Source organism: Balaenoptera borealis, assembly GCF_965194805.1.
Source record: "Balaenoptera borealis genome assembly, chromosome: 1".
NCBI classification, from domain to species: Eukaryota; Metazoa; Chordata; class Mammalia; order Artiodactyla; family Balaenopteridae; genus Balaenoptera; species Balaenoptera borealis.
In genome coordinates this window covers 48,216,902-48,244,100 of record NC_138860.1, presented here as the reverse complement: position 1 = coordinate 48,244,100, position 27,199 = coordinate 48,216,902, and the positions used below count along the sequence as shown (strand labels likewise).

Sequence of the window (27,199 nt, the reverse complement as noted above, 5' to 3'; positions counted from 1 at the left end):
TGTCAGTCCCACCAGTAGTATTCAAGAGTATCTATTTACTTGCTTTAAGGAATCTTGTGTAAACTAGGAAGTGATTATCTATTATGCAAAAGTATTCTTCATTAATGAAAAGGACTTACAACATAGTTTCTTTAAACACTGAACTCTCCTAGTGTTCGTAACACATTATTCCATTTAAAATAAGTTTCAGGGGCTTCCCTGGTGGCGCAGTGGTTGAGAACATGCCTGCCAATGCAGGGGACACGGGTTCGAGCCCTGGTCTGGGAAGATCCCACATGCCGCAGAGCAACTAGGCCCGTGAGCCACAACTACTGAGCCTGCGCGTCTGGAGCCTGTGCTCCGCAACAAGAGAGGCCGCCATAGTGAGAGGCCCGCGCACCGCGATGAAGAGTGGCCCCCACTCGCCGCAACTAGAGAAAGCCCTCACAGAAACAAAGACCCAACAGAGCCAAAAATAAATAAATAAATAAATAAAAAAATTTTTAAAACTGCTAAAATAAGTTTCAGAGGAAATTTTCTGTAACACAATTAATAAAGAAAATAAGGCCTTTCTCCATTTGATTTTTTTTTTTTTAATGGAGAATGCCACCTGTCAAAGAACTCCTTCTCTTTCTGTCCTCGCCCAGACTGAGAGGAGATGCCATGGTACAGCACAGTTATTCTGCTCTTAATCCATCTTCTATTTCATATTCAGTTTCCCATCATGCACTGGATAAACACGGCAGCCTGACATGATGAGAAGCCTTTCCTGAAGACTACAGCCCACACTCATCCATCCCTTCACTGAACTCCTATTATACTTATTGTCTGTACCACACAATTAGCACTTTATTATATACTGTCTTGTTCTCTAATTGCCTACACCACACAATTTAGCACTTTATTATATTCTGTCAGATTCTGTAATTGTGTCGTGTAGCTTTCTTTGTCTTGTCTCCCCATGTAGATTACAAGCACCAGGGTGGCAGGGACCCTGTCTGGTCTTGCTTCGGCATTTCCCACAGCACCAAACAAACACTGTTCCAAGAACAACAAAGTGAGCCTTTGACAAACGCTGGCTGGTTTATTGGTTGGTGGGTGGGTTGGGAGACTGGTTGATCTTCTGATGGGCTTTAAGCCAGCATCCGAGTTATCTAGAACGTGGAGTAGAAAACAGAGAAGGTGCTGGGTAACAGAACACTTGGCACCGTGGTCATTCCAGCCACTATCCTTCAGTCCAACCTGCCTCATCACCTAGCAGGTCATTTCGTTTCTCTCTACCTAAGTTTTTCTATGTATATAGAACAGGGAAACCAAAACATGTCACCAAACAATACCATTTTTAAAATCACGTGATGTTTTTCATCTGAAGATTTTACATGATAGCATTCTCCCATTGAGCAGGCATTGCCGTGTAGAGGAAAGAGGTCATGCTTTGGAATTAGAGAGACTTCTTACGAGCTGTGGGATCGTTAACAGATTGTTAAATAAATCTCTCTCTCTCTCTTTCTCTCTCTCAAACTAAACTCTCATTCTCATCTCTGAAATTATTTCAATGACTAATTTTTTGTGATATTACCACTGAGTGTCCTAAGCCTGCTGGAATATTCTTATTTTTTCCAATTTCTGCAAATGCCACACCTTGAAGGAAGTGTTAAGAATTATTATTATCGTAATAAATACAACGAATACCTCTGTTTGTCTCACACACCAGTTGAAGAGTGTCTGCCTTTGCGGTGAATCATGGGTTTGCTTCTCAGAGAACAAAGTCAGATAGTTATACAATTTCTTTCTCTTTCTTGGTTGAAGAATCGCTTATGCTTAGTGGTCTATCATATGACATCAGACTTATTCAACTAAATAATAAGCGAAGAAACACCTGATACCCAGCATTAATAAATCCATGCCTCAGTCTGTCACTTTCACCTCCGCTATAAACATGTAGGTGAAGGAGCACTGAGTTAACCTTATTTCTCTGAACTAGGAATGATACAAATAAAATGTTCTGTCCCTGTGTATCATCTGCTTTTCCCCCTTCTGGTCAATATGTTTTGCCATACTGTGCCCTTTCCTGTTTTTGTCTTTGTTTTTTCGATTGGCAAGTACACAATAAAATGTAACTAGTCAAATAGTTGTTCAACACGTTATTCTCTTAAAACAAGCTCAGTTTAGGACTTCCCTAGCGGTCCAGTCGAGGAACTAAGAGCCCACATGCTGCGGGGCGCAGCCAAAAAATAAAAAGGAAAAAAAAGATCATTTTAAGCCTCTCCGAAAGTACTGCTCTAACCCTGGATCTTCCCCACCTGAGAATGCAAGGAGCCTAAACAGCTTTGAAGCAGTACTTCTGTAGGATAGAGGACACCCTTTAAGAATAGCTTTCCTCCGTTTGGGTGGGCTGCCTGACTCTCCCTTTGGTAAAGATGAGCTATTTTCTTTTGGGTATCTGTGCTAAATGACTGTGTTCAATTTTTCTTTCAAAAGTATTTTTCAAGGTCTGCCGTGTAAACAGGCAGGGCCTGGGTGCCGGGGAGACAAAGGTGGCTACTACACAGTTAGAAACTCATACTTGAGGAACCCACAGTCTGACGGGGCCAACAGTTAACTACCACACAGGGAGGTAAGTGTAAATAGAATGTGTGCGGCCAGGCTGTCAGCTTGAGCCCAGTGGTGCCCACCACTAAGAGTCAACTCTGTCTGATAAATCTAAGGGAGCAGTGGACCTGGTTAGGAGCTGATTACACTGAAGGGAAGGGACGGCTTGAAGATGCTTTTATGACAGCCTTGGGGGTGGAGAAAGGATAGGAAGGAATAGTCCTGGGGTGCGGAAAGGGGCATGGGAAACACAAAAATCTCCTCTCCGACTTTGGTTCCCTGCCTAAGCCCCATAGACTCATGTCTGAGCCTGTGGATGGAGAGCCTGCAGGTAGAGAGGGAAGGGGCTCAGTGAGACACTGGGTACAAGTCATGCCGCTTTGGGACCTGGGTGAAAAACTGTGGTAAAGTGGAAGAGAAGGGGCTTCTCTCCATGTCTTTAGGCCCCAGGAGAGAGCAACTTTGGCTGAGAGTGGCTGTGACAGTGGCTGAGATGAGACACTGCCCCCCAATGGCTTCATGGCACGGGACACCAACAAGGAGCTGCAAGTCTTACAGGGAAAGATGGGAGGGAGCACAGCAGAGGTACCACATGCCTCCCAGGAACACTGGGGGAGACCTGGAGGCAGGGGTGTCCGCTCCACAGGTGGGTGGAGGCACAGCCAGTGCAACGTGACCTATCACCACTAAGATAATAACCATTACCCTCAGTGCTGATGCATAGGTACAGCTTCAGAAAACACAGGTTCTACATACACAAAAGTTGTATGAACACAAAAAAGTGCTTATTTCCTGGTCACAAGATTAAGCAGAGTGATACCTACACTAGTTAGTGATGGGACTGAGGTCTGGTAGGTGGAGAGATAGGAGGTCCAAGAAAAGTAACAAAAGGGGATTCAGACACCAACTTTGGGGACGGGGGTGGAGACTGGGTGATGGTGAGAGGGAGTTCAGCCAGGCAAGCAGAGGGACTTATGCAAAGCTCTGGGTGGGGGAGTTGCCAGCAAGACGGAACTAAAGAAGATGGCCCCGAGGCTGTAGACAGACTGGAGTCAGATGACTAGACAGAAATGTCTAGAACCAAATTCTAAGAAAAGACTTACCTTCTGAGCTGAACAAAATGAAATTCTATCCACAAGTACATGGTTCAATGGAAAGAAGAAACAAACAAAAATTTCAAACAGAACTAAAAGGCATGTTGAAAATTAAGTTCCTCCCTCCCTCAATCCCCTTTCCTAGGAGAAACAGTTGATAGCTGCTGGCATACACTAGTATAATCCACAGGTTGTTAAAATATTTAAATATTTCCCTTCAGGTTGGTAAATAGCCACTGTTTTGAGCCCGTGGAGCGCTGCCTGCCCAGAATTTCAATCAATCATTAAAGAGTTAAAGCTTAGATACTAGGGGGTCTCCAGCATCCCTCCAGCTCGAAGGCCAGCAGCCATCCCTGTTTGCCAATGCTGAACCAGTTGTTAAGTATTCTGAACATCACTGTTTTCCTTCTAGATAACTTATCTGCATATACAGGTATATCCCTACAAACACCTTTACTTCTTTTAATACAGATGGAAGAATTGAATACGGTTCTGTGTTTTGCTTTTTTTACCTACTTTGGCCACCTTTACATGCATGACCAAATATAGACTGTATGTATTACTTTCAGAGCTAACATAATTTAACTATAACTAAGATACCTAACCCGAGAAATGGGGCACAGGAATAAAGAGTAACACTTCGGAATAACTTATGGGAGCTTTCCAGTAGACCCGGAAGAACTTGACCAATGGGGACAGTGGAAATACCACTGAAAGCTGGAATCTGAGAGTGCTGGACCAGGATAATGATGCCCTGACGGCTTGGATAGAAAGATTAAGGAGGGACAGGACCAGCAAAACCTCTCCAAGTCCCCCTCCAGAGGCCATCTGGGCTCCTGCCCCAGCTACCAGATGACAGAGCAGGCCTAAGCCTTCCTGAGCCTGAACTATTAGCACTTAAATTCAGATGTTACCCAGAATCAAACCAGCCTTGGGTAAAAAATTTCAAACTGCACTTACCTCAATGAATTCCTGCCAGGGAGTTTCCTTTCATTCAAAAGGTACATGTGATAAACTTTCTTCATAAAAGAACCAAAATGTATTTCTCCTAATTGCTCCATCTTCACCTCAAATGCTGAAAGGAAGCATAGCGTTTTTTTTTTTTTTTTCATGAGAGAGAAAATACTTACAGACTTGAACCAGATTTTTAAGTATTCTCTACATATCAAAAGGTCAAGACCACTGAATATACCTCTTCTTAGAGTCATCTTCATCTTCAAAACCCAAAGGGCTAGTATGTGGGGTGGGGAAACATAATTTTCCACGTCTAGTTTCTGTGTTTCTATACATCTTTTTTTTTCATTATTTTTAAATTAATGAAAGAAACAAGGATTAAAAACATTTAAAATTAAAGATGTAATCTGCATAGATTTGGGGGAAAGGAGGATGGGGAAATGGGAGAAAGAAAAGATTAGCTAGTATTTTTACTGTTTACTGATATTCCCAGAAACTTTCAGTCCAGAAAGGATTCATTAAAAGAGAAAGCAATTTCTGCTGATAGACTGTCACCTAGTGGTGAGTTTTTACCTTACTCATAATATAAGCAGCTACTGGGCTTTGGGATGCTTCGGAAGACATGCTTATTTCTCTTTGAGATCTCTGGGGAACCTTACAGACTATTGTCACAAGTAGAATAGACTCACTTGTGTGTTTCCCAAAGGCCTAAGGTTCATGTAGGGAACAGCTAATGCAGGCTGAACATCCTTCAAAAGGAAGTCTTGCCTCTGTAATTATTTGAATATTGTCGAAGAAGCCCAGCCAAGTAAAATTAATATTATTAACTTTCGCTTCTGTTTTCAACCTATAGCACTCTCATGATTCACCCTTGCTAGTTGTCAAACGAGGCCCAAATTTTCAAAGGGTTTTCCTATTATTAGGTGGTGACGAAACAATGTGTAAAACCCACTGGCACATCAGTCCAGAGACAGAACAGAAAGAGGGTTTCCAAGTCAGCAACAAGGCAATGTTCCCCTGGTTTAATCCATGCCAGGAATCCCCTCCTTCTTACTCTCAGAGAGGCATTACTGTCCTCTTCATCCAGCTCCCGTGTCCTTGGTGTTCCCTAGTTTCACATCTTCTGTGCTGACACCATCCCTCTTAGCTACAAGGGTCCCGACTATTGAATCAACACCAGTCAACAAGGAGGCAGCCTCTTCCCATCAGTGCTGAAGTCTGTGTTCAGGGCATAGAGCTAGCATACTGCTCTCGGTTACCAACATCCATTCTGCATTCCATACTATTTCAACTATTTGTTGAGTGTCTGCCATGTAGCACTATGTATAGTACTATGTGTGTCCCAGGGAATAGAACAGACAGACTACTGTCTTCAAGAAACTTACAGACTAATAGGGAGAACTAAACATACTAATAAGTTGTGATGGGAAGGGAAAGCATTGGGGGTTATGAGGAGGAAGGCATCACCTAGATGGGGAGGGCCTGCATGAGCTAACTCTTAGGAAAGTTACATTGGAGCCATGATCTGAAGGTGAGTAGGAATCAGCCAGATGAAGAGCATCCTGGGCACCTGTAAAAGCCTTGATCTTGGTAAGAACTTGGGGCTTCCAAGGAACTAAACAGAGACCAGTTATACACTGACTATAAACTGTAAACTAACTCTACTGGGAAAAGGACACCATAAAATTCGAGGAGGTTGAAAATTTGAAGTCACAGTAGCAGCATTATTCCTAATAGCCAGAAAGTGGAAACAATTCAAATTTCCATCAGCTGATGAATGGATAAATAAAATGTGGTATATCCATGCAATGAAATATTATTTGGCCATAAAAAGGAACAAAGAATTGAACCATGCTGCAAAATGGAGAAAACTTAAAAACTTACACTAAGGGAAAGAAGCCAGACATAAAAGACCACATACTGTAATGATTCCATTTATATGAAATGTCCAAAACAGACATATCTATAGAAATAGAAATATTAGCGGTTGCTTAGGGCTGGGGGCAGGGAGGAGGGAGGGAATAGGGAGCGACTACTAATGGGTACAGGTTGTTGGGGGGTGTTGGAAATGTTCTAAAATTGACTGTAGTGATGGTTGCACAATTCTCTGAATATAGTAAAGACAACTGAACTACTGTATGCTTAAAATAGGTGAAATGTATACTATTAAATTATATCTCAATAAAACTCTTATTTTAAAAAACTGGAATCACAGATCCCCACTTAAGAAGGACAAGTATGGAAGTACATCTCTTCTGTTCAATTGATTTTTCTCCTTCAAGCTCCTTCTCCCTAGGAACCCAGTGGATGTTTACCAAAGGACTGAGCCAGGAGACATTGAGCATGACTGTTCTCAACACCTTCCCTTCCTGTGACCCCAGAGGGTTCTCTGAAACCAAGTTTATGCACAGGACTTTTCTCCCTTCAAGAGATGTCCCTCTAGAAACTGAGAAAAATATCACAGAAAACCACCAAACCAAAATGACAGACAAAAACACATTGAAGTATACAGCAATCAGAAAACAAAAGATACAATGGTGGTACTAATTTCTCATCTATCAATAATCACCCTAGGGCTTCCCTGGTGGTGCAGTGGTTTAGAATCCACCTGCCAATGCAGAGGACACGGGTTTGAGGCCTGGTCTGGGAAGATCCCACATGCCGGGGAGCAACTAAGCCCGTGTGCCACAACTACTGAGCCTGTGCTCTACAGCCCACGAGCCACAACTACCAAGCCCGCGCACCACAACTACTGAAGCCTGTGCACCTAGAGCCCGTGCTCCACAACAAGAGAAGCCACCACAACGAGAAGCCCACACACTGCAACGAAGAGTAGCCCCCACTTGCTACAACTAGAGAAAGCCCGCGCGCAGCAACAAAGACCCAACACAGCCAAAAATAAATAAATAAATAAATAAATAAATTTATTAAGGAAAAAAAAGCTTCCAAATGATGTTAAAAAAACCCAAAACACCTTAAATGTAAATGGATTGAATTCACCAATCAAAAAACACAGAGTGGCTGAATGGAATAAAAAACAAGACTCAACTATATGCTACCTCCAGGAGGCTCACCTCAGTCCTAAAGATAAACACAGGCTAAAAGTTAAGGGATGGAAGATATGCCAAGCAAATAGCAGCCAACAGAAAGCAGGTGTAGCCATACTTATATCAGACAAAATAGACCTCAAGCCAAAAAAAGTAACAAGAGACAAAAATGGACAGTATATGATAATAAAGAGGACAATTCATCAAGAAGATGTAACAGTGATTATATATGCACCTAACATAGGAGCACCAAAATACATAAAACAATTATCAACAGACCTAAAGGAAGAAATTGACAGCAACACAATAATAGTAGGGGGTTTTAACACCTCACTTATATCAATGAATAGATCATCCAGACAGAAAGTCCACATGGAAATTCTGGCCTTAAATGAAACATTAAACCTGATGAATTTGATAGATTTCTACAGAAGATTCCATCTAAATGCAGCAGAATACACATTCTTTTCAAGTGCACATGGAACTTTCTCAATGATAGACCATAAGTTGAGACACAAAACAAGTCTCAAATTTAAGATGATTGAAATCATATCAAGCATCTTTTCCAACCACAAAGGTATAAAACTAGAAATCAACTACAAGAAGAAAGCTGGAGGCTTCCCTGGTGGCGCAGTGGTTGAGAATCTGCCTGCCAATGCAGAGGATACGGGTTCGAGCCCTGGTCTGGGAAGATCCCACAAGCCGCGGAGCAACTGGGCCCGTGAGCCACAATTACTGAGCCTGCGCGTCTGGAGCCTGTGCTCCGCAACAAGAGAGGCCACGATAATGAGAGGCCCGCGCACTGCGATGAAGAATGGCCCCCACTTGCCGCAACTAGAGAGAGCCCTCACACAGAAACGAAGACCCAACACAGCCATAAAAATAAATAAATAAATAAACACAAAGTTAAAAAAAAAAAAAAAAATTTAAAAAAAAAAAAAAAGAAGAAAGCTGGAAAGATCACAAAAATGTGGAGACTGGACAACATGCTACAAAACAACCATTGGGTCAATGAAGAAATCAAAGGAGAAATCAAAAAATATCTGAAGACAAATGAAAATACAACATTCCAAAATCTATGGGATGCAGCAAAAGTAGTACTACGAGGGAATTTTATAGTAATACAGGCCTACCTCAAGAAACAAGAAAATCTCAATCTAACTTTACACCTAAAGGAACTAGAAGAAGAACAAACAAAGCCCAAAGTTAGTAGAAGGAAGAAAATAATAAATATCAGAGCAGAAATCAATGAAATAGAGACTAAAATGACAATAGAAAAGATCAATGAAACTAACAGCTGGTTCTTCATAAAAATAAACAAAACTGACAAACTATTAGCTAGACTCACTAAGAAAAAAAGAGAAGGCCTTGATAAATAAAATCAGAAATGAAAGAGGCGAAATAACAGATACTATAGAAATGCAAAGGATTATAAGAGAATATTATGAACAGCTATACACCAACAAATTGGACAACCTAGAAGAAATGGTCAAATTCTTAGAATCATACAACTTTCCAAGAATGAATCAGAAATAGAAAATCTGAATAGACCGATCACTAGTTCAGAGATTGAAACAATAATCAAAAAGCTCCCAAGAAAACAAAGGCCCAGGACCAAACAGCTTCACAAGTAAATTCCACCAAATATTCAAAGATTTAATACTTATCCTTCTCAAACTACTCCAAAAATACGAAGAGAAGGGAACACTTCCTAACTCATTTTTCAAGGCCAACATCACCCTGATATCAAAACCAGACACAGATAACACAAGAAAAGAAGATTACAGGCCAGTGTCTCTGATGAACAGATGCAAAAATCTTTAACAAAATATTAGCAAACCAAATTCAACAAAATATCAAAAGGATCATACACCATGATCAAGTGGGATTCATTCTAAGGACACAAGGATGGTTCAACATCCACAAATCAATGTGATATACTACATTAATAAAATGAAGGATAAAAACCATATGATGTAGAACAAGCATTTGACAAGATGCAAAATGAACTCCAGCTTTTCTACCAGCCCCTCTGACATACCTGCATGGCCAGAATTTCCAAGAGAAATTCTCATAACTATAACCTGGTTATACGTTCTTTACACTGAATGGAAACAACTCTGGCTCACCTAAGGACAGACCTGTTCTGGTCCACAATGGATAGCAACACTTCAAGATCCAACTTACCCTCTCCTTCCTTCATGAATGTGCCCTAATGTAGCAGTATTTTAGCTGCCTGAAATCCATTTCTTCTTTTCTGATAAGGGCAACTGTGATATTGTGATTTATAATAAGAAATATATATTTGGTCTTCATCCAGTTCCTGGCATGGAGTGACTAAAACCTTGTAATTTCCTAAGTGATGAGAGCAATCAAGGTGTCTTTTGTTATGTTAATGAGGCAGCTTTTGAAAAGCACCTAAGGATAGGGGCTTCTTATCAGGAGACCAAACCTGTGATTAGAGGGTTGGATCTTTCAGTCTCAACCCCCTGATCTTCAGGGAGAGGAGAGGGGCTGGAGGTTGACTCAATCACCAATAGCCATGATTTAATCATTCTTGCCAGTGTAATGAAGCTTCCATAAAAACCCCAAAGGACAGGGTTTGGAGACCTTCCGTGTTGGTGAACACACGGAGGTGCTGGTGTTGCTGAAAAACTGGCCTCTGTTTACCAGCGCCAAATAGAAATGCGGAGACACAGCTTTGGAGGAGTAAAAAAGAACAGCTTTATTACTTTGCCAGGCAAAGGGGGACACAGGGGACTGCTGCCTCGAAAAACTGTGTTTTTCGAGGCAAAACCCAGGAGGATTTGATGAGGAGTTTTGTAACAATACTTCCCAAGGGTGGGGTTGCTGACAAGATTAGGGTGTGTGCAGGGCCTCAGGTGGTCGGATCTCCTGATCTTGATGAGCTTCTCTGGTCCCTTTAATCTTGCCTCAGGTGGTTTCTTGGCTGCTTCTCCCTTGATTAGCAACTGTTCAAATCTGCCCTTTGGAATTCAGGGAAGGTCATGGAGGTTGGAGTCTGGCCTATAAGAAATGGGGGACAAAAAGAGGCCTCCGTGCCCTGGAGGCCCACAGGGCCCTGCTCGGTTTCACTCAGAGAGTGGGGAGGTCAGCTGGGGAGGCTTGGAATCTCAACTTTTCCCCATGCCTTGCCCTACGCATCTCTTCCAACTGGCTGTGCCTGAGTTGTATGCTTTTTATAATAAAGCGGTGATTTAGTAAGGAAAATGTTTCTCTGAGTTCTATGAGCCCCTCTAGCAAATTAATCCAACCCAAGGAGGGGGTCATGGGAACCTCTGATTTACAGCCAGTTGGTCAGAAGCACAGGTAACAACCCGGGTCTAAAGTGGCAGCTGAAGTGGAGGGGAGGACTGAACCCTTGTGGAATCTGATGCTCTGGGTAAACAGTGTTAAGAAGTGAGTTAAATTACAGGATACCCAACTGGTGTCAGGGAACTGCTCCTTGTTAGTGTGGGAAAACCCCCTCCCTGACACATATACATTCAGATTGGTTCTAGAACCTTTCAGCAACCTCACAAGAAGGTGAGGGCAACCTTTCTGGGAAACCACCCTTCACCCCAGTTCAGGTGCCTTGTGATGGGGCTCCACATCCCGCTCCAAGGATGGAACATGTGGCCAATCTGATCAATTACAGTGCTCTATATCCCCCAAGCTCTTTCCTCTACATCACCGAGTTTCAAACCTGAGTTAGAGTGAACAAAATATGATGTGGAACCCCAATATTTCTAAAAAAACAAAGGAGAGTTGAAGGGAGTCAATGCCTCCAAACCCCACACTCCTGGCCTGCAGGTGGACAGACGCTGTGCTCTCTGCACTGTGGGAAAAACAAAGAAATAGGACCCGGTGCCTGCTTGGAGCACCTCACAGTGGTGTGAGGGGGCAGGAAACAAAAGCATGAAAAGTTAATAAAGGTGATTAAATAATACTGGATAACAAGAGATGAAATGTCACAGAGCCCTTGCCACTCATCAGAAAAGTGTCAGAGGACTTTAAGCCAGCAGTGAGCCTTTTGTTGTCTCTCCCTTCTTCTAAGGCTTACTCAATTGTCTAAGACTTAACTCAGGTGTCACCTCCCCCCCCCCAGGAAGACTTTCCTGAAACACTCTCTTGCCTCATCATGCACACACTTACACATAAACACACACCCACTCAACTAGCCCACTGAGACTCTCCCCTCAGGATTTCTTAGCATCTTTGCACAGGTCTATATATTTTTTTTAAATAAATGCCTTTCCCACAATTCACAGTGGAGGCTATGAGTTTCTTCAGGGCAGATAGTGGATACTGGGATGTGCACCGCCCCCCACTCTAATGAGACTCTTTCTACCCTCCCCTCTTTCTTCCCATCTCTCCTTCCACAGGTGTCAGCCCTCTATGACAACCTAAAGGCTCTCCCTGCCTTTTCCTGCTCCCTCTCCCCAAAAATCTCCTGCGCATCAACTCCCATTTTAGCATCTGCTTCTTAGCAAATCCTAACACATTATAATAAAGAACTGCTGTGTGGGCTTCCCTGGTGGCGCAGTGGTTGAGAATCTGCCTGCCAATGCAGGGGACACGGGTTCGAGCCCTGGTCTGGGAAGATCCCACATGCCACGGAGCAACTAGGCCCGTGAGCCACAACTACTGAGCCTGCGCGTCTGGAGCCCGTGCTCCGCAACAAGAGAGGCCGCGATAGTGAGAGGCCCGCGCACCGCGATGAAGAATGGCACCCGCTTGCCGCAACTGGAGAAAGCCCTCGCACAGAAACGAAGACCCAACACAGCTAAAAATAAATAAATAAATAAATTTATTTAAAAAAAAAAAACAAAAAAACTGCTGTGTACTACCAAATTTATACAAACATTTATATATTTATATAAACATGTATTTATTTATAAAATATTATATAAAATGTATTCAGAATACTGGCTTATTGGCTGACAATATTAACCCTAATGGCTTATATCTTTGGGGTGTTGAAATACTTAATTTTGCATATATTAAAGTGTGACTGAAAAAAAATACTAACATTGTCCCATTGGAATATAATATCCTTAACACTACAAAACAAACAGATGTAACTAGGACTCTTTCTTCCTTCCTTCCTTTTTTGCAGGATAACAGAATAGCAGTTAATAGTAACAGCTCCCAGACTACTTGAAATCAAAGTACGGCTCAACCACTCACTGGCTCTAGGGCCTTTGGCAAATCACTTAACTCTCTAAACATCGGTTTCTGATCTATAAAATGGGAGAATTCTTCATCTGTAAAATATGAATTAAAAAAATAGTACCCACCACACAGAACTGTTTTACGAATTCATTAATGAATTAATTTCTGGTGCTGTGTACAATGAAAGAATTATCCTAATGGATATAAAAGCACTTTGCAAACCAGAAAGCACTTTGAGAAATTCATTTTTTTCTAAATGAAACAAGCATCAGCCACTGCCTTTTATGGAAAATTGAGGTTAATTCACATCAGCAAGAGAAAGCTGAGGACTTGTTTATGGCTGTGTTTCTGATTAACACAGCACTTGCTATTAGAAAATAAACTCTTGACGTTCCTGCAAGTGGACCACAAAATACCTGTTGTTGCAGGGCCGTGGACAGAAGAAAAGTTAAGACGGAAAGGAGCCCAGGACGCGGAAGTGCTAGGAAAGGCCAAGCAGAATAAGTGGGGCTGCAGCAGAGCCGCGCCGCGGGTGAGCACGCGCTGCGGACACCCAAGTGCAAGTTCAGATGCTCGCAACTGTCAGAAAGCTGGGACTGCGCGCCCACGTTCATTCAGGCCCCGGTGTTCGGGGGACCCCGCAGAGAGAGGGACTCCACCTTTGCCTAATGCTTTGGGGCGAGGGGCGGCGCGGGGCGGCGCGGGGCAGGGCGGCGCGGGGCGGGGCGGGGCGGCGCGGGGCGGCGCTACAGCCCCAAGGCCCCGGGGCGGGGCGGGCACGTGGTGCGCGGCCCCGGCGATAAAGAGCGCGCTTGGGAGCGCCGCGCGGAGCGGCAGAGGTGGACCCGCGGCGAGTGGGTGAGCGCGGCCGCGCAGGCGTGGACTGACGGACGGACGGATGGAGACTGACCGACAGTCAGGGAACGGGGGTAGAGGGCCGGGGCACTGGACTCGGGGGTGGGCGAGGCGCTGACGGCCGGACGCAAAGGGCAAGGCAGGGGAGCTGGGAAATGGAGCCAGAGGAAGTGTGAACGCGACACCTTCCCGGCCCGGGCGAGTGTCTCTGTACGGACGGGGCAGAGGGACCCACTCCCCTGGATTCTGTCCAGACCACAGAGCCGGGCCCTAAGGATCCTTTTTTCAAAATGATCAGAGGCAGCCACTGGTGGGAAGAGAGTTTAGTGATTAAGTGTGATACAATCCCTTCATTTGATGGGAAATTGTATTTATGCATTTTTGTTTGTTTGTTTAGGTTCTCTATTTGTTTCTTCCTTTCCAAGTATTAATATTTCTCTCTCGAGTGATTCCTCATGCCCAGAGCTGCATCCTCCTCCTCCACCTTCCCCAGAGGTTTTTTTTTTTTAACTTTTCCCTTTTAAGAGAATTTAACTTAGGCAACCTGAATTCTTTGCACTAAGGGTTCTTGTCTGTGGATAAAGGTGTAAGACTTCGAGAGTAATAGGCCCTGCCCAAGTGTTTCAGTAGTAACATTCTAAATTCACATTAAGCCTTAGGCTGGAGAACATTCTATTTGTTTTTGATACAAGCTATGAAGAATTTGAAAGCATCACGTTACCCAGTTTTTATTTAAAACTCGAATTTACAAAATCTGGATCATTCTCAGTTACGGTTGTTGTGATTTTTTTAACCCATCTCTCCTGTAGCAGTTTCACAGATTACAAAGCCAGCAGTCTTTGCTTGTTTACTTAGTGTATTGCTCTGTGCAAAGATAGATTTTTGAAGCTGTTCTTGCCCCCTGATGGCTTACACTCTAGACGAGCCAAAACTACCTTGCTAATATCTCTGATGTAAAGTTTTTAATGAAAAGCAAATGTTTGAGGGAATTCTGAAGAGTAAGAAGTTATTTTCATTTAGGGCATCAGAGAATGTTCTCTAGTTTTTAAAGTGAGTTCTGAAAGTTGGTTATACTGAAGGAGCTGAAGTGGGAGATGTTGCCATTCCGGGTGGGAGAGCCGGACAAGCCAGCACAAGGTAGGTAGCAGTGGGGACCAGTTGGGCTAGTGCACTTCAGGTGTGAAGACATCTGTACGGAGACCCAGACCATGAAATTTGGTATTTGTCCTGTGGAAGTCAGGAAGAAGTTAATTGGCCTTTTTCCAGCAGGGCAAAAGCAAGATCAGAAATGTCTGAGCTACTGGAAGGTTACTCTGGCAGCCTGACTATTTTGAAGAAGAGAGTTGGGATTAGGACAGTGATTCCCAGGCCCCATATCTTTAACCAATCAAACTGTATTTAAGTGCACTTAATTTGAGATATATGGATATCTATATCTATCTATCTGCCAGTCCAAGCTTTTGACCATCCTAAGAATATCCTTATAACTGCTCTAAATATGAAATAAATGCAGCCAAAAGCACAAGAATGTGGAAATCTAGGGTGTACAGCCTAGTACTTTTCAATATAGGAGACTTTTAATGTGGAACCTAGCTCTCTGGACTCTTATCACTTGAACCTTCTTGAGTCCCTACGGGCCCCTTGGACATGGAGTTGTGCCCATTGGTCTAGATAAGAAGTAACAAAGGGTAAGTTAGGAGAGGGGCAGTAAGGTGGGAGAGAAGGATTGCAGGGAAAGAAGATAACAGTTGGAACTGAAATGACTTAGTCTCTGAACAGAAAAGAGTAGCCAGGGTTGGGGAGGGGGGTACCAGTGGAGGTGAGATGACAGGAAAGAGTGTGCTGATAAAGGAATGCTACTTGCTAATGTCCTGTGGTCAGCAGACAAGACTTCATGGAGGGGACTGAACCTGTACTTACTATGTGCCTGGCACTGCTGTTAATCACTCTGCAAGAATTAAGTAATTTAATTCTCTCAACAACCCTGTGAGATATGATGCTTGTTATCCCCATTTACAGAAGGGGAAACTGAAGCACAGAGAGGTTAAATAACAGTCCCAAAGTCACGCAGCTGGTGAGTGATGGAGCCAGGATGCAGGCCCAGGAAGTCTGACTCCAGAGCTGGTGCTCTAACCCCTCTACTGTAAGGAGCAAAGGAAGAAATTGTTTAGAAGGCCAGGTGGCAGGTTTGCTTTGGGCTATCGAGTTGAGATGCATGCAGGAAGGCCAGGTGAAGATGTGCAGCGGGCACAACATCAACCTCATTTGATGCTCAGACCTTCCTCTGGGGTAGACTGGGCCTGTGTTATTGGCCTTGCATTTTCCCCATGGGCCAGGTGATTACATTTCTCTTCCAAAACTTCCAACAGGAGTTAGTCTCATCTTCAAACTACGAAAAGTCAGAGAAACCCTAGTATCCTATATATCTGATAAGGTTCCCCTTTATTGCCCTTCAGTACAGAGCAAAGCTACTTGAAGGATTTGGGCTTAATTTCAGGAGCAAGCCTCACCAGGGACGTATCTGTTTATAAGGGGAGGTATCACCGTTGGCCTTTCACAAAAGCAATAAGTTTTGCCACACTGTACCCTTTCATGTTTTTGTCCTTGTTCTGCCCTGTTTCTAGCTTCAAGGGCTCACCTGAGCCAGGACTCTTGGGAGATGCAGAAAAAGTAGAAGGAATGATCTCTGTACTCTGGAAGTTTATACTCCTATGTGGGGAGATGAGATTAACAGTTATAAAGAACAAACAAAATGAGATAGTTCATAAGTATTACATTATGTGGGTAAGATGTAAGTTGCTAGTGGGCATTTGTGTTTTTAAATGTGCCAGTGACCTCAGAACTATAATATACCCTCTCTTGTATTTTCTCTAAGCCAAACATCTTTTGTACAATTGTCACCAAATACTGTCTGATTATATTTTATTTTCTTCTTCAATTGTTAGACTTTGCATTTGTGGCTTCGAATTTTCATGTCCTACAGCTCAAAAAATAACAATGCTTCTATAACTAGTTAAGTGGCAGAGCTGTGGGTTGAATCAGGCAGTCTACCTATGGAATGCAGGCTACTAACCAGGATGCTCTGTTGCCTCTCATTGCCTGTTTTGGGCAACTTCTTGGCTTTTTTTTACACTGGTTGTGGACAGGTACACTCGCCAGGTGGTGAGGGATGCTTTTGCCTCAAATGAGTGTTGCCAGGTTCACTGTTTCAGCAGCGATCTCCCCATCTGTGGAAGTCATCATCGAGCTACAGTCTGAACACCTCATTCAATCACCCATATATTCATCACTTTTTAATTGAACATGAGATGTCCAGCAAAGCACTCAGTGCAGAGAAAGCAAAGGCAAATGAAATCTGTTTCCTGTCCCGGGGTGGGGCTTGGTCTAGTGGGGGAGAAGTGAATAAATGTTTGTGATGCGATTTACTAGAGCTAGGAAAACAGGGAAAAACTGGTCAAAACCAGCATATGAAAGGGTAGTTAGGTAAATCTGAAGATAGTCTTGTAGATCACACTGAAGCCTTAAGACTTAAGTACTGATTTTAGAGGAGATTCTTGCTTAACAGTATGAAGATATAGAAAGAGATAAGAATGTCCCTTTTCTCCTGACCATATTTCAACTTGAGCAATAAGTAATTTTTTATATATTCGACCTCGCTGAGTTAGGTTCATATTCTTTCTTCTGCTGTTATTCACCCCTGCTCTCTGAGGTTTCAGATTGCCTCAGTCATCCATATAGATAAAACAGGAGGCCTTTCCAATGGTGTTTTCCCAGAACATTGCTCTTCTTGTCTCCAAATCTCCTGTCTTTAAAATATAGTTTCCTCCTCTATAAAATGAAGCTGTCACATTTTACATTCTTCTCATTTGCTCTGTGTGTTTGTATACTTGTAAGCATTTTTCACAGTTCTAAACTTTGTGGGAACAGACTTTGCCCCCGAGTTTTATCATTAATTGACATTCCTAGAAGAAGGAGAGGAATTACGCTGTATGTTTTCCAGACTTTTTCAGCAGCTCAATGGCCTCCCCGAAGAAGAAACTTCAAGGTCTTGTTGCTGCGACCATCACGCCAATGACTGAGCATGGGTAACTATGGTTTGGGACTAAAGGGATCTCCCTCCACCCCAATGGTCAGAAGGTCTCTATAGCAGCGGTCGATTAGACTCTGCAGCTTCTGCCCCTGCACTGTCTCTGACCCCAAGTCAGAGAAGAGGTCTCCATATCACAAACAGTGCAGAAGGAGACGAGGTAAGATATGGCAGCTTGCCTTCCTCCCAGTGTCTGTAGCCCCACAAAGCAAATTCTCCTTGCATTTCAGCAGAGCCCTGGCCTTCCCAAATAAGGCCAGTGGAGTTGGGTGAGGAGAATCTCATTTTAGCAGGATTTGATACCGAGTTCTGGCCTCTAGATCCTGTCTCTAGACTGTCCATGGACGTGATGAAAATGTCCTACCCTGAGGGAAGTGGGGAAGATAGCTGCCAGACGGCCCCCTTAGGCATGTCTTACAGTCACGTTTCAAAATTGGTTAAATGTTGGGGAGCTTGCAAGAGGGAGGTAACAACAGATGATTGCTGAGAAATTGTTACCCAAGCAAGCATTTTCCAGTGAATGTTATGGCAGTCCCTTTGCTGGTACTAGCAGTTAGTGGTCATGTGCCCCGGGCGTCCATGAGCAATATATAACTCCCCCCCTGGACATTGCCATTAATAAGTTGGGGATTTATCCACCATCTGGATCTAAGTGTTTTAACCTGTTAGAGGAGTCAGTTTGCCAAAACAGTCAGAATTCTGGCTTCTTTAAGCTTCTCCTTTCTTCCTCTGTAAAACTTAAATGGAGTCATACCTACATCATGGAGTTATGAGTATTAAAATGGGATAATCCATATAACAGTGCTTAGCACAGGGTCAGTATGTGCTTAGGTCAATAAGTTTGAATTGCTATTGTGGCATAAGAAGTAAACGGAAGATGAGGTATTTAAGGTATCTTTAAATAAGGCTTTTACATTTTTGGTCTTCTGTTACTGAATTTTGTAAACCTTAACCCTACCCCTTTAAAGTAGATGAAATTTCTTATGACTTTTACCATTCTCATTCAAAGTTGACCATATCACAGTTTTCCCTTAGATCATTGGAATTCAAGACTTCTGGCTTCTAAGATTCTTGAAAAATCACATCTTTACTTGGTCTAAATAAAATTCTTGCTGAGATGGCATGTAAATTATTCAATGGTTAATAGCAATTTTTTTTTTCTGTTGCTTCTCCATTTCCACAAGCCCTAAGAAAGACTGAAGTCAGCGCTTCCTCAATGTGTCAGCTACTTGTTGGGCAGATAAAACAGAAGGCATGTGATTGTGTGAGCAGACAGGATTTACTTCCTGTTATGGAGTAAGATCCTGTTTGCAAGCTCAAAACATTACATCTGGTTGATACTACTTTAACCGTTTTAATCAGACCCCTCTTAGCCTAGAAGTGGCTTCTTCTAAGTCTTGTTTGTTCATCTGGGACCTGCGGAGTGTCACTGTGCTTTCTCTATCCTGCCATTTTCCTGGGACACCAGGACCCACGCATATTAGATATAACTGAAATGACTCTGCTTTTCCGGATCCTTCTCTGTTTTCCAAATACCTCTGGCCCTGTTGCCTCCATTACACAATTTCCTCTTTTTTCATGAATTCTTTTCTAGGACCCTCACTTTCCTAAGGTGTGAAATAAAAATAAAAATGCATTTTTTTAATAAGGGCCTTGTAAGAATTTAAATTAAATCAAAATGTGTGTCAGTACATGGCACAGAGTAGACATGTAAGTTTTGTTAGTTCCCTTTTCTCTCCATCTTTCTGCTCCATCCAAACATTCCTATAGGTATGAAGCAGGTTTGGAGCACCCACCAATAGCAGGTGGCCATTAACTCACTTGCCCACAAGGGAATCTGCATTTCTGACATGTTTCTAAGAGACAGGACAGAAAGAATAGCCACATGGAATCTAACACCTGGAAATTCTGCCTGGTGACCAGACATCATAGGAGTTTTCCTAACCTGGCTCTTAGAGTAAACCATGGCCTCCGTAATTCAGAATGGCTGAACATTTTTCCTTCATAATTCTAATGATTCAACTCTGAATATAAGTTGATGTCCTAGAGTGGGGAAGTTGTCAGCAAAAACATGGTTAAATATATTTTAGTTAGAGTATCTGGGTTCTTGACCCCCAGCTTTGATACCACTAGCTGTCTGACCCTGGGGAGCTCTTGTCACCTTGTAAATTCTCTCATATTTTATGAAGAGACAGAGTTCAACCACATTATCTCTAAGGCCCATTCAAACGCTAAGAGTCTGAAGTCCTCTGATGTTAAATATTATTAAGGATATTGTGGTGATCTCCATTAAGTAAGAATGCCTGAGTACCTGCAACTCCAATCTGTCCTCCACACTGTAGTCCAGTCCTCATAAATAAATCTAATCATTTGTTAGATTTACTCTTTAAGAATCTGAATTCCCTTTTGTCTAAGCCTTGCTACTCGTACAGACCATGGACCATTAGCTCCAGCATCACATAGGAACTTGCTAGAAATGCAGAAACTCAGGTGCTGCTACATACCACTGAACCAGAACCTGCATTTTAACGGTGTCCCTGGATGATTCTTTAGCACATAAAAGTCTGGGATGAACTGGTCTGAAGGTTAAAGCTCAGGAGTCTGGGCTGACATAGGAAGTCCTTTACAGTCTACCTTTCCTGCTACGTTTCTATTTCCCCAAACACCTCATCCCCTTTCTTCCCTCTGCCTTTACACATTGTTTCCTCTGCCTTTTTCTACCATCACCCTCTCCATTCTCTGCTCCAATTGAATACATCTATTCATCCATCAAAACCATCCTCTGATGATTCTTCCCCACTTTCCATAGAAAGCAGTATAGAGTCCTTCCTCTGTGGTCCCATAGTATCCTGTGCCTACATTTTCACATTACATCACAATTATTTATGATAATTGTTACAATAGCTGTTTGTTACATGCCTGTCTCTCCCAACAGGCTATGAGCTGCTTAACCTTATGCAGACCATACATGGGGACTGAGCACGTATCTTATTTATCTTCTTATTTATCTTCAGCATCTAGCACAGTGTGTGGTAAATTTGGTTATTTCATGAGTGAATAATTTTGTTATTTCATGAGGAAAGGAAGCTAATACTGATTGGCTAAAGACTACGTGTCAGTCTTCATGCTGGGCATTTTAATGGACATATTCCACTTAAATCTTGACAGCAACTCGGTGAGAAAGAGCTGTTATCTCTATTTTTGCAGTTGATGAAACCAAGATCCTAAAGATTAACACATAGCTGGAAAGGAAGGTCTGTCTCTACCCATCCCAACTCCCATCTTTTTCTACACTAGAGTGAAAGACTTTTGCATTCCTTAGTTGTTTCAAGAAATCACTTTCCTTTGGGTACATTCACAGTCATTAGAACAGAAAGTCCATTTCAGATTGGCCAAAATGTCTAGAAAAAAGTTGTGTTTTCTCCCTCAAATGCCCTTGACTTCACCATGGGAATCTTCACAACACCCTCTAGTAACAAGCCTGTTACCCAACCAGTCAGAAAGGGCCTGGCCTGCTGGATTCGGAGTTGTATAGATTATTGTCTTTGTAACTGTTCTGGGAGACTAAATGACCCAGATTTCCAGAACAGGATGTTTTCTACCTCTGGCAAGGTGGGGTACTTATTGTCCCTGCATGCTTCTCTGCCAAAGGAATTTTGAAGTAACCAAGTAGTTATTTTGCCAAAAAGGGCACATAACTTCCATCTGATTTTGAATGCTGAAGTATACATATAATGGGCGAAGAGACAGAATGTCAGATTTTCTGATACGCATGCCAGCTCATGCCAGTTATGAAAAGAACCTGTCCTGTTGATTCGTGTTCTCAAATAAAGTGAAAGTCTTTCACCGTGTGTGATGCACCAGGAGAAGAAATGTATAGCAGTAGGGATTTTTCTCTGAAAAGCTGCTTCGGAAAAATTCTGTTATCCTTATACGCTAAGAGAAGAGATATAATCTACATGCGGTTTCACAATTCACCTACTCTAGGCCTCAATTTGTGGCAAGAATCATTTGATAAATGTTCCGCCCTCTTAACGTAGTTTGGAAGTAAACTAAATGTCCAAGAATAGAGGCTTAGCTAAATTAATTATGTTCTTCCATACAATGAAATGCTGTGCAACCAGTATAGTAACAATATCTGAGAATGTGGGAAAATATCCAATTTGGAATGCTAAGTGAAAAAAATATTACAGTACTATGTACAATATGACTACATTTATTTAAGAAAATACTATATTGTGTATTTGTGAATAGAAAAATATCAAACTAATGAGAGTAATAATCTCTAGGGAGATCCTGAGTGGTTTTTTTTTTCTCTTTTATTGTGTGTACTTTCTAAAATGTATAGCTTCTGTAATATGAAAAAAGTTAAGTACTTCTATTATAAAAAAATCATGGTCCTAAGACAGAATCTGAACCCATGAGAACTGAAATTAAGACATTACATTGGAGTTAAGTGTGATGGTCCCGTAGCTAAGACTTCCCTGATGGTCCCATAGTTAAGACTTTGCGCTTCCAATGCAGGGGGCGCAGGTTCAATCCCTGGTGGGGGAACTAAGATCCCATATGCCATGTGGCATGGCCAAAGAAGAAGAACAACAACAAAAAACCAAACAAAACTAAAGCGTTAAAAATCTGTTCACGTTTACAAAACAAGTATGAGAATGTCTACAGCAAGCATGGAGTTTGGTTCTGGGCCACTCTCCCCGTAGGTGCTAAGAGGTGTTTGTAGGGCTCATGAAGGAAGAGATGAGGCGGTGGAGAGCCAGTGGAACCTTTCCCAGTGAACTGGCCTATGCCACCTCTCACCTTCCAGGAGCAACGAGCCCCAAACGGCCAGCCAGTGGGGAGTCTCATTCTTTCCACCCTCTGTAGTGACTGCGCAATAACTGGTTCAGTGCCTGCAATAATGAACATAAACCCAGGCACCCTAGGGAGGTAGCGCAGGGTGGGAAAATAGGGAAGGGAGCAGAGTCCCCAGAGAGAATTATCATCCTCTTGCCACCCTAGCCCTGCTATTTGGGGTGCCTTTGTGACAAATATGGTAACACCTCTGTGTGATTTCCCTGGGCCCATTTGTGACTGGAGCCCTGAGCATCTTCTGTCAAGGGCTGCAAACCTCGCACCTACAGTCAGGCAGGTATCTGAAATCTCTGAGGTGACCTGGGGGGCTTCTGTGCCTCCAAAGCAGACAGCCACTGCTCTTCCCAGCCAGTTGGTGCTGTATGGAAATGTGGGCCTGGCCTTGTTAGATCATCCGGGTTTTATTTTTTTTATTATCTAAGTTACAGGTATACAATATAGTGATTCACAGTTTTTAAAGGTTATACTCCATTTATAGTTATTATAAAATATTGGCTATATTCCCCTTGTTGTACAGTGTATCCTTATAGCTTATTTTATACCTAATAGTTTGTACCTCTTAATCCCCTAACCCTAAATTGCCCCTCTCCCCTTCCCTCTTCCAACCGGTAACCACTAGTTTGTTTTCTGTATCTGCGAGTATTCTTTTTTTTTTTGGTTATGTTCACTAGTTTGTTATATTTTTTAGATTCCACATGTAAGTGCTATCATACAGTATTTGTCTTTCTCTGCCTGACTTATTTCACTTAGCCTAATGCCCTCCAAGTCCATCTGTGTTGCTGCAAATGGCAACATTTCGTTCTTTTTTATGGTTGAGTGGTATTCCATCATATATATACCACATCTTCTTTATCCATTCATCTGTTAATGGACACTTAGGTTGCTTCCGTATCTTGGCAATTGTAAATAATGCTGCTATGAACATTGGGGTGCATGCATCTTTTCAAATTAGTGTTTTTGTCTTTTTCAGGTATATACCCAGGAGTGGAATTGCTAGGTCATATGGTAGTTCTATTTTTAGTTTTTTTGAGAAACCCCATACTGTTTTCCATAGTGGATGTGCGAATTTACATTCCCACCAACAGTGTACAAGGGTTCCTTTTTCTCCACATCCTTGCCAACATTTGTGTTCTTATTGATGATAGCCATTCTGACAGGTGTGAGGCGATATCTCATTGTGGTTTTGATTTGCATTTCCCTTGTCTGGCTTTTCAAACAAAGGTGTTTTTTTTTAACATGAAAAGAAATGTTAACGTTGTGAAAGTCAAACGAAACACGTATAGGAGCCATCCCTTTTCAACCTCTGATCTCTCTAAGGAGATTTGGTAGTTCCAAAAGGCCATAAGTCCAAGGACATTGTGGGGGGCTCTGCCACTGCCCCAGAATTCCACCATTAGTGTCACTCCTATAGGCTAGGGACATTTTATAAGAAAAAGCAAACTGCTTTCTTGAAGGAATAGATGATGTATCACCCATTAGCACCCCTAACCTGAGTGGAATTATCGTAGCTGTCATCCAGCAAGGCCTAAAGGAGTAGGGGAGAGTGGGTGAGTGTAGACAAAAGCACTGCTACACTGACGCCATAAAATAGCGTGGAGTTCTCTGAGGAAGGAGAAGGAGCTGGAGGGTTCACATGCTGGCCTAGATCTGCCTGAGGGTGTGGCCAGCTCTCTAGAAGGAGGACACCAGAGTAGGGCCAGACAAATAGCAGCTCTCAATACAGTCAGAGGGAAAGAGGATCATAGGATTTCACCCTATTTATTCCAGATCCACCTCGTCCTTGAAGTCTCCTTCCCAGCCTCCCTAAGTGGAATTATCAGTCCCCTGCTGAACCGCTATACACTTTCTAACCAATCACAGCCTTTGTTGTATTTTTCTCAATATTTTAGTTATTTATATATGCTATTTTCTTTGCTCAGTTAATATGGTAGTGAAATGTAAACATATCCTGCAAGTGTGGAGATAATCTGCTTTTAAAGCAGAGATTATGGGTGTTTCATCATCATTGTAAATTCCTGCATCACGGCTCCTTCACTAGCCTTTGTTGAGTGTCTGTGCTGTGCCAGGTGCGGATGAGAGATTGTAAGGTATAAAAGGCACAGTTCTTGCCTTCAGGAAGTTCTTGCTCCAGACTGGAGGGTGGGCATAAACAATTTACAAAGTGATGTTCATGATAATAGAGAGATGAACTTTGCTGAGGGTGTGAGGAATAATAACAGCAATAATGATTGAGCCTTTAATTGAAGCCAGGTGCAGTGCTGAGCACTTGTGCTGGACTGGCCAATACTGGGCCCCTTGGTAGTGGGGGTCCTTGCTGAGTTTAGAGTCCACTTTGGGGATACACACATGCACCCTAAAAGACTAAATTTCTTCCTTAAGGACTTCTGGAAATGGAAACAAGCTCTCTAGCTTCCCTTTCCAAATAAGAAAACATTCGATTAAACCAAAAGAAAGCACATCAAAGTGAGTACAGTGCCTACCGGGCCTCAATCATCTGGAGCTCTGCAGGCTCCTCCTTGTTGAAAAGGCCAGGCCTGCTCTCAGTGTCTGAGTATGTGGCCAGGGTGGGACAGGGAAGGTGTCAAGACTTCAGTGAAAGTGTGCAGGAGCCACTGTGTTTGAATCTGTGACCCCAACACAAGCTATTGCCCAGAGACTTTATTTCCAGTTTCCAATCTGTGATTGGAAAGTTACTTGCTCGAGTAGATGGACATCATTGGTCAAAACCAAAGTTAGTGTCACACAAACAAAGCCCCAGCTAATTGTTTCTGCATCTCAGGGCTTGTCCCAAGTGGGGAAGAGCTGATGGAAGCAGCAGGGGGCTAGTATGGTGTAAAGGTGTGGTTCCAAGTGGTCAGATATATCTGAGGCAGAGAGATTTCAAGAAGTTGAGTGGCTCAAGCTGACCTAACTGAAGGTCCTGAGATGATTGTCTAGGCAGCTAACTCCCCCATCTTGGAGTCTTGCTCAGTGAGACTGATAAGCAAAGATTTGGCATTTGAGCAAGTGGGACAGGGAGGGGCAGTGTTATGATATTTCAGGCATGAGCCGTTGTGGAGAGAGTTTGCTCCCCTTGCAGGCCTTTTAACTACATTAAAACCTACCTTTTCCCAAGTGGCAGCTTGGACTAGTTGTCTTTTGAGGTTTGTGGGCAGTGGTTGCCTATCCATTCTTTGTTTTTATCTCTATTGTTCCTATTCCCTTTGACATATGCACTTTGATGTCTTTGTTTTCTATATACATCAGATATTTTGGTTCCATTTTGTTTTTTAAGGAATACAAGTAAAGATGAAAAGAATGTTAATAAGGTTAAACTTACATTAGGATTCTCTGGCCCCGCTGACGAAAATGCAGAAGTACTAGCCAACTAGTACTTAGTGTTCTCGGCAACCATGCATTCTGCAACATTTAACACACACTTGCCCCACCATTTTCCTTTGTATTTTCCTTCTCCATCCTCCATCCTCCCCACCTGTATTTTTTTTTTATAAATTTTTTTTTAATTTATTTATTTTTGGCTGTGTTGAGTCTTCGTTGCTGCGCGCAGGCTTTCTCTAGTTGCGGCGAGCGGGGACTACTCTTCGTTGCGGTGCACGGGCTTCTCATTGCGGTGGCTTCTCTTGTTGCGGAGCACGGGCTCTAGGCACGCGGGCTTCAGTAGTTGTGGCTCACGGGCTCTAGAGCACAGGCTCAGTAGTTGTGGCACATGGACTTAGTGGCTTCGCGGCATGTGGGATCTTCCTGGACCAGGGATCGAACCTGTGTCCCCTGCATTGGCAGGCGGATTCTTAACCACAGCGCCACCAGGGAAGTCCCCCCCACCTGTATTTTGATTGAGAACAGGTCACTTTACCTGATCTGTAAGTCAGTTTCTAGGTTTTTAAACTCAGTATGATTTTAAGCATCAGATCTTTGCAAGGTCAGTACTCTTCAAACGGCAAAGTGCATGCAGATCACGTGGATATCTTGTTACAGTGCAGATTCTGACCAGGAGAACTGTGTGCGGCCTGGGACTCTTCATTTGCAACAATTCCCCCAGTTGCTGATACTGCTGTTCCGCAGATAACACTTTGAAAGGCAAAGTGATGACAAAGTTCCTTTTCAACTGTTACCCCTCTTCAGTTTAACACTAACATGTATAAATGACTTTAAGCCTTCATTTATTGTGACAAATATTAAGTGCTAAAATTCTTAAATTACTAAGTTTGAATTTTCTTATTTTGTAAGCCTAAGAAATGATTGCTTCTTGCCACATGGAAAATGTTAAGTTCTCGTTTAACCATGCCCCCAGCCATCACTCCGCCCCCAAAGGGCAAAAGATAATTAACTACTTTTTAAGTATTACTTGTGATGAAGTTTAAACATAAAACCTTTGTGGATAACTAATAGTGCTTTTCTCACATAAGTGAGGCACATATGGCTGAGTAGAGAAACCACCAGACTCAAGGGAAGAAAAAAACCCAAGCATTATTCAGAGCAGGCTAAGAATTTCAGACTGGTTAGGTGGATTTGAATAACTATTAACAAGAGAGAGCAGTTTATAATTGTGGGGA

General features: G+C 42.7%; 2 protein-coding genes across 9 annotated transcripts in view; one reads left to right on the top strand and one right to left on the bottom strand.

The window, feature by feature from the left end:
- Window positions 1-13,544, bottom strand: part of RGS8 (regulator of G protein signaling 8) — a 135,847-nt gene extending 122,303 nt beyond the window's left edge. For all 3 annotated transcript variants that reach the window (XM_082401389.1, XM_082401390.1, XM_082401391.1), the window contains exons 1-2: window positions 13,258-13,544; window positions 4,626-4,740 (exon numbers count right to left, since the gene is read on the bottom strand). The gene's annotated coding sequence lies outside the window, so the exon portion shown is untranslated. The remainder of the gene's footprint in view (window positions 1-4,625; window positions 4,741-13,257) is intronic.
- Window positions 13,545-13,584: 40 nt separating this feature from the next.
- NPL (N-acetylneuraminate pyruvate lyase) overlaps window positions 13,585-27,199 on the top strand; it is a 36,346-nt gene continuing 22,731 nt past the window's right edge. For 2 of the 6 annotated variants that reach the window (XM_082402126.1, XM_082402127.1), the window contains exons 1-2: window positions 13,826-14,833; window positions 17,697-17,781. In XM_082402126.1, the coding sequence (XP_082258252.1) occupies window positions 14,791-14,833; window positions 17,697-17,781 (128 nt within the window). In that variant the 5' untranslated portion in view covers window positions 13,826-14,790. Of the gene's footprint in view, window positions 13,771-13,825; window positions 14,834-17,696; window positions 17,782-27,199 lie in introns of those variants that run through there. The other 4 variants (XM_082402123.1, XM_082402125.1, XM_082402124.1 and 1 more) reach the window with 4 other exon arrangements.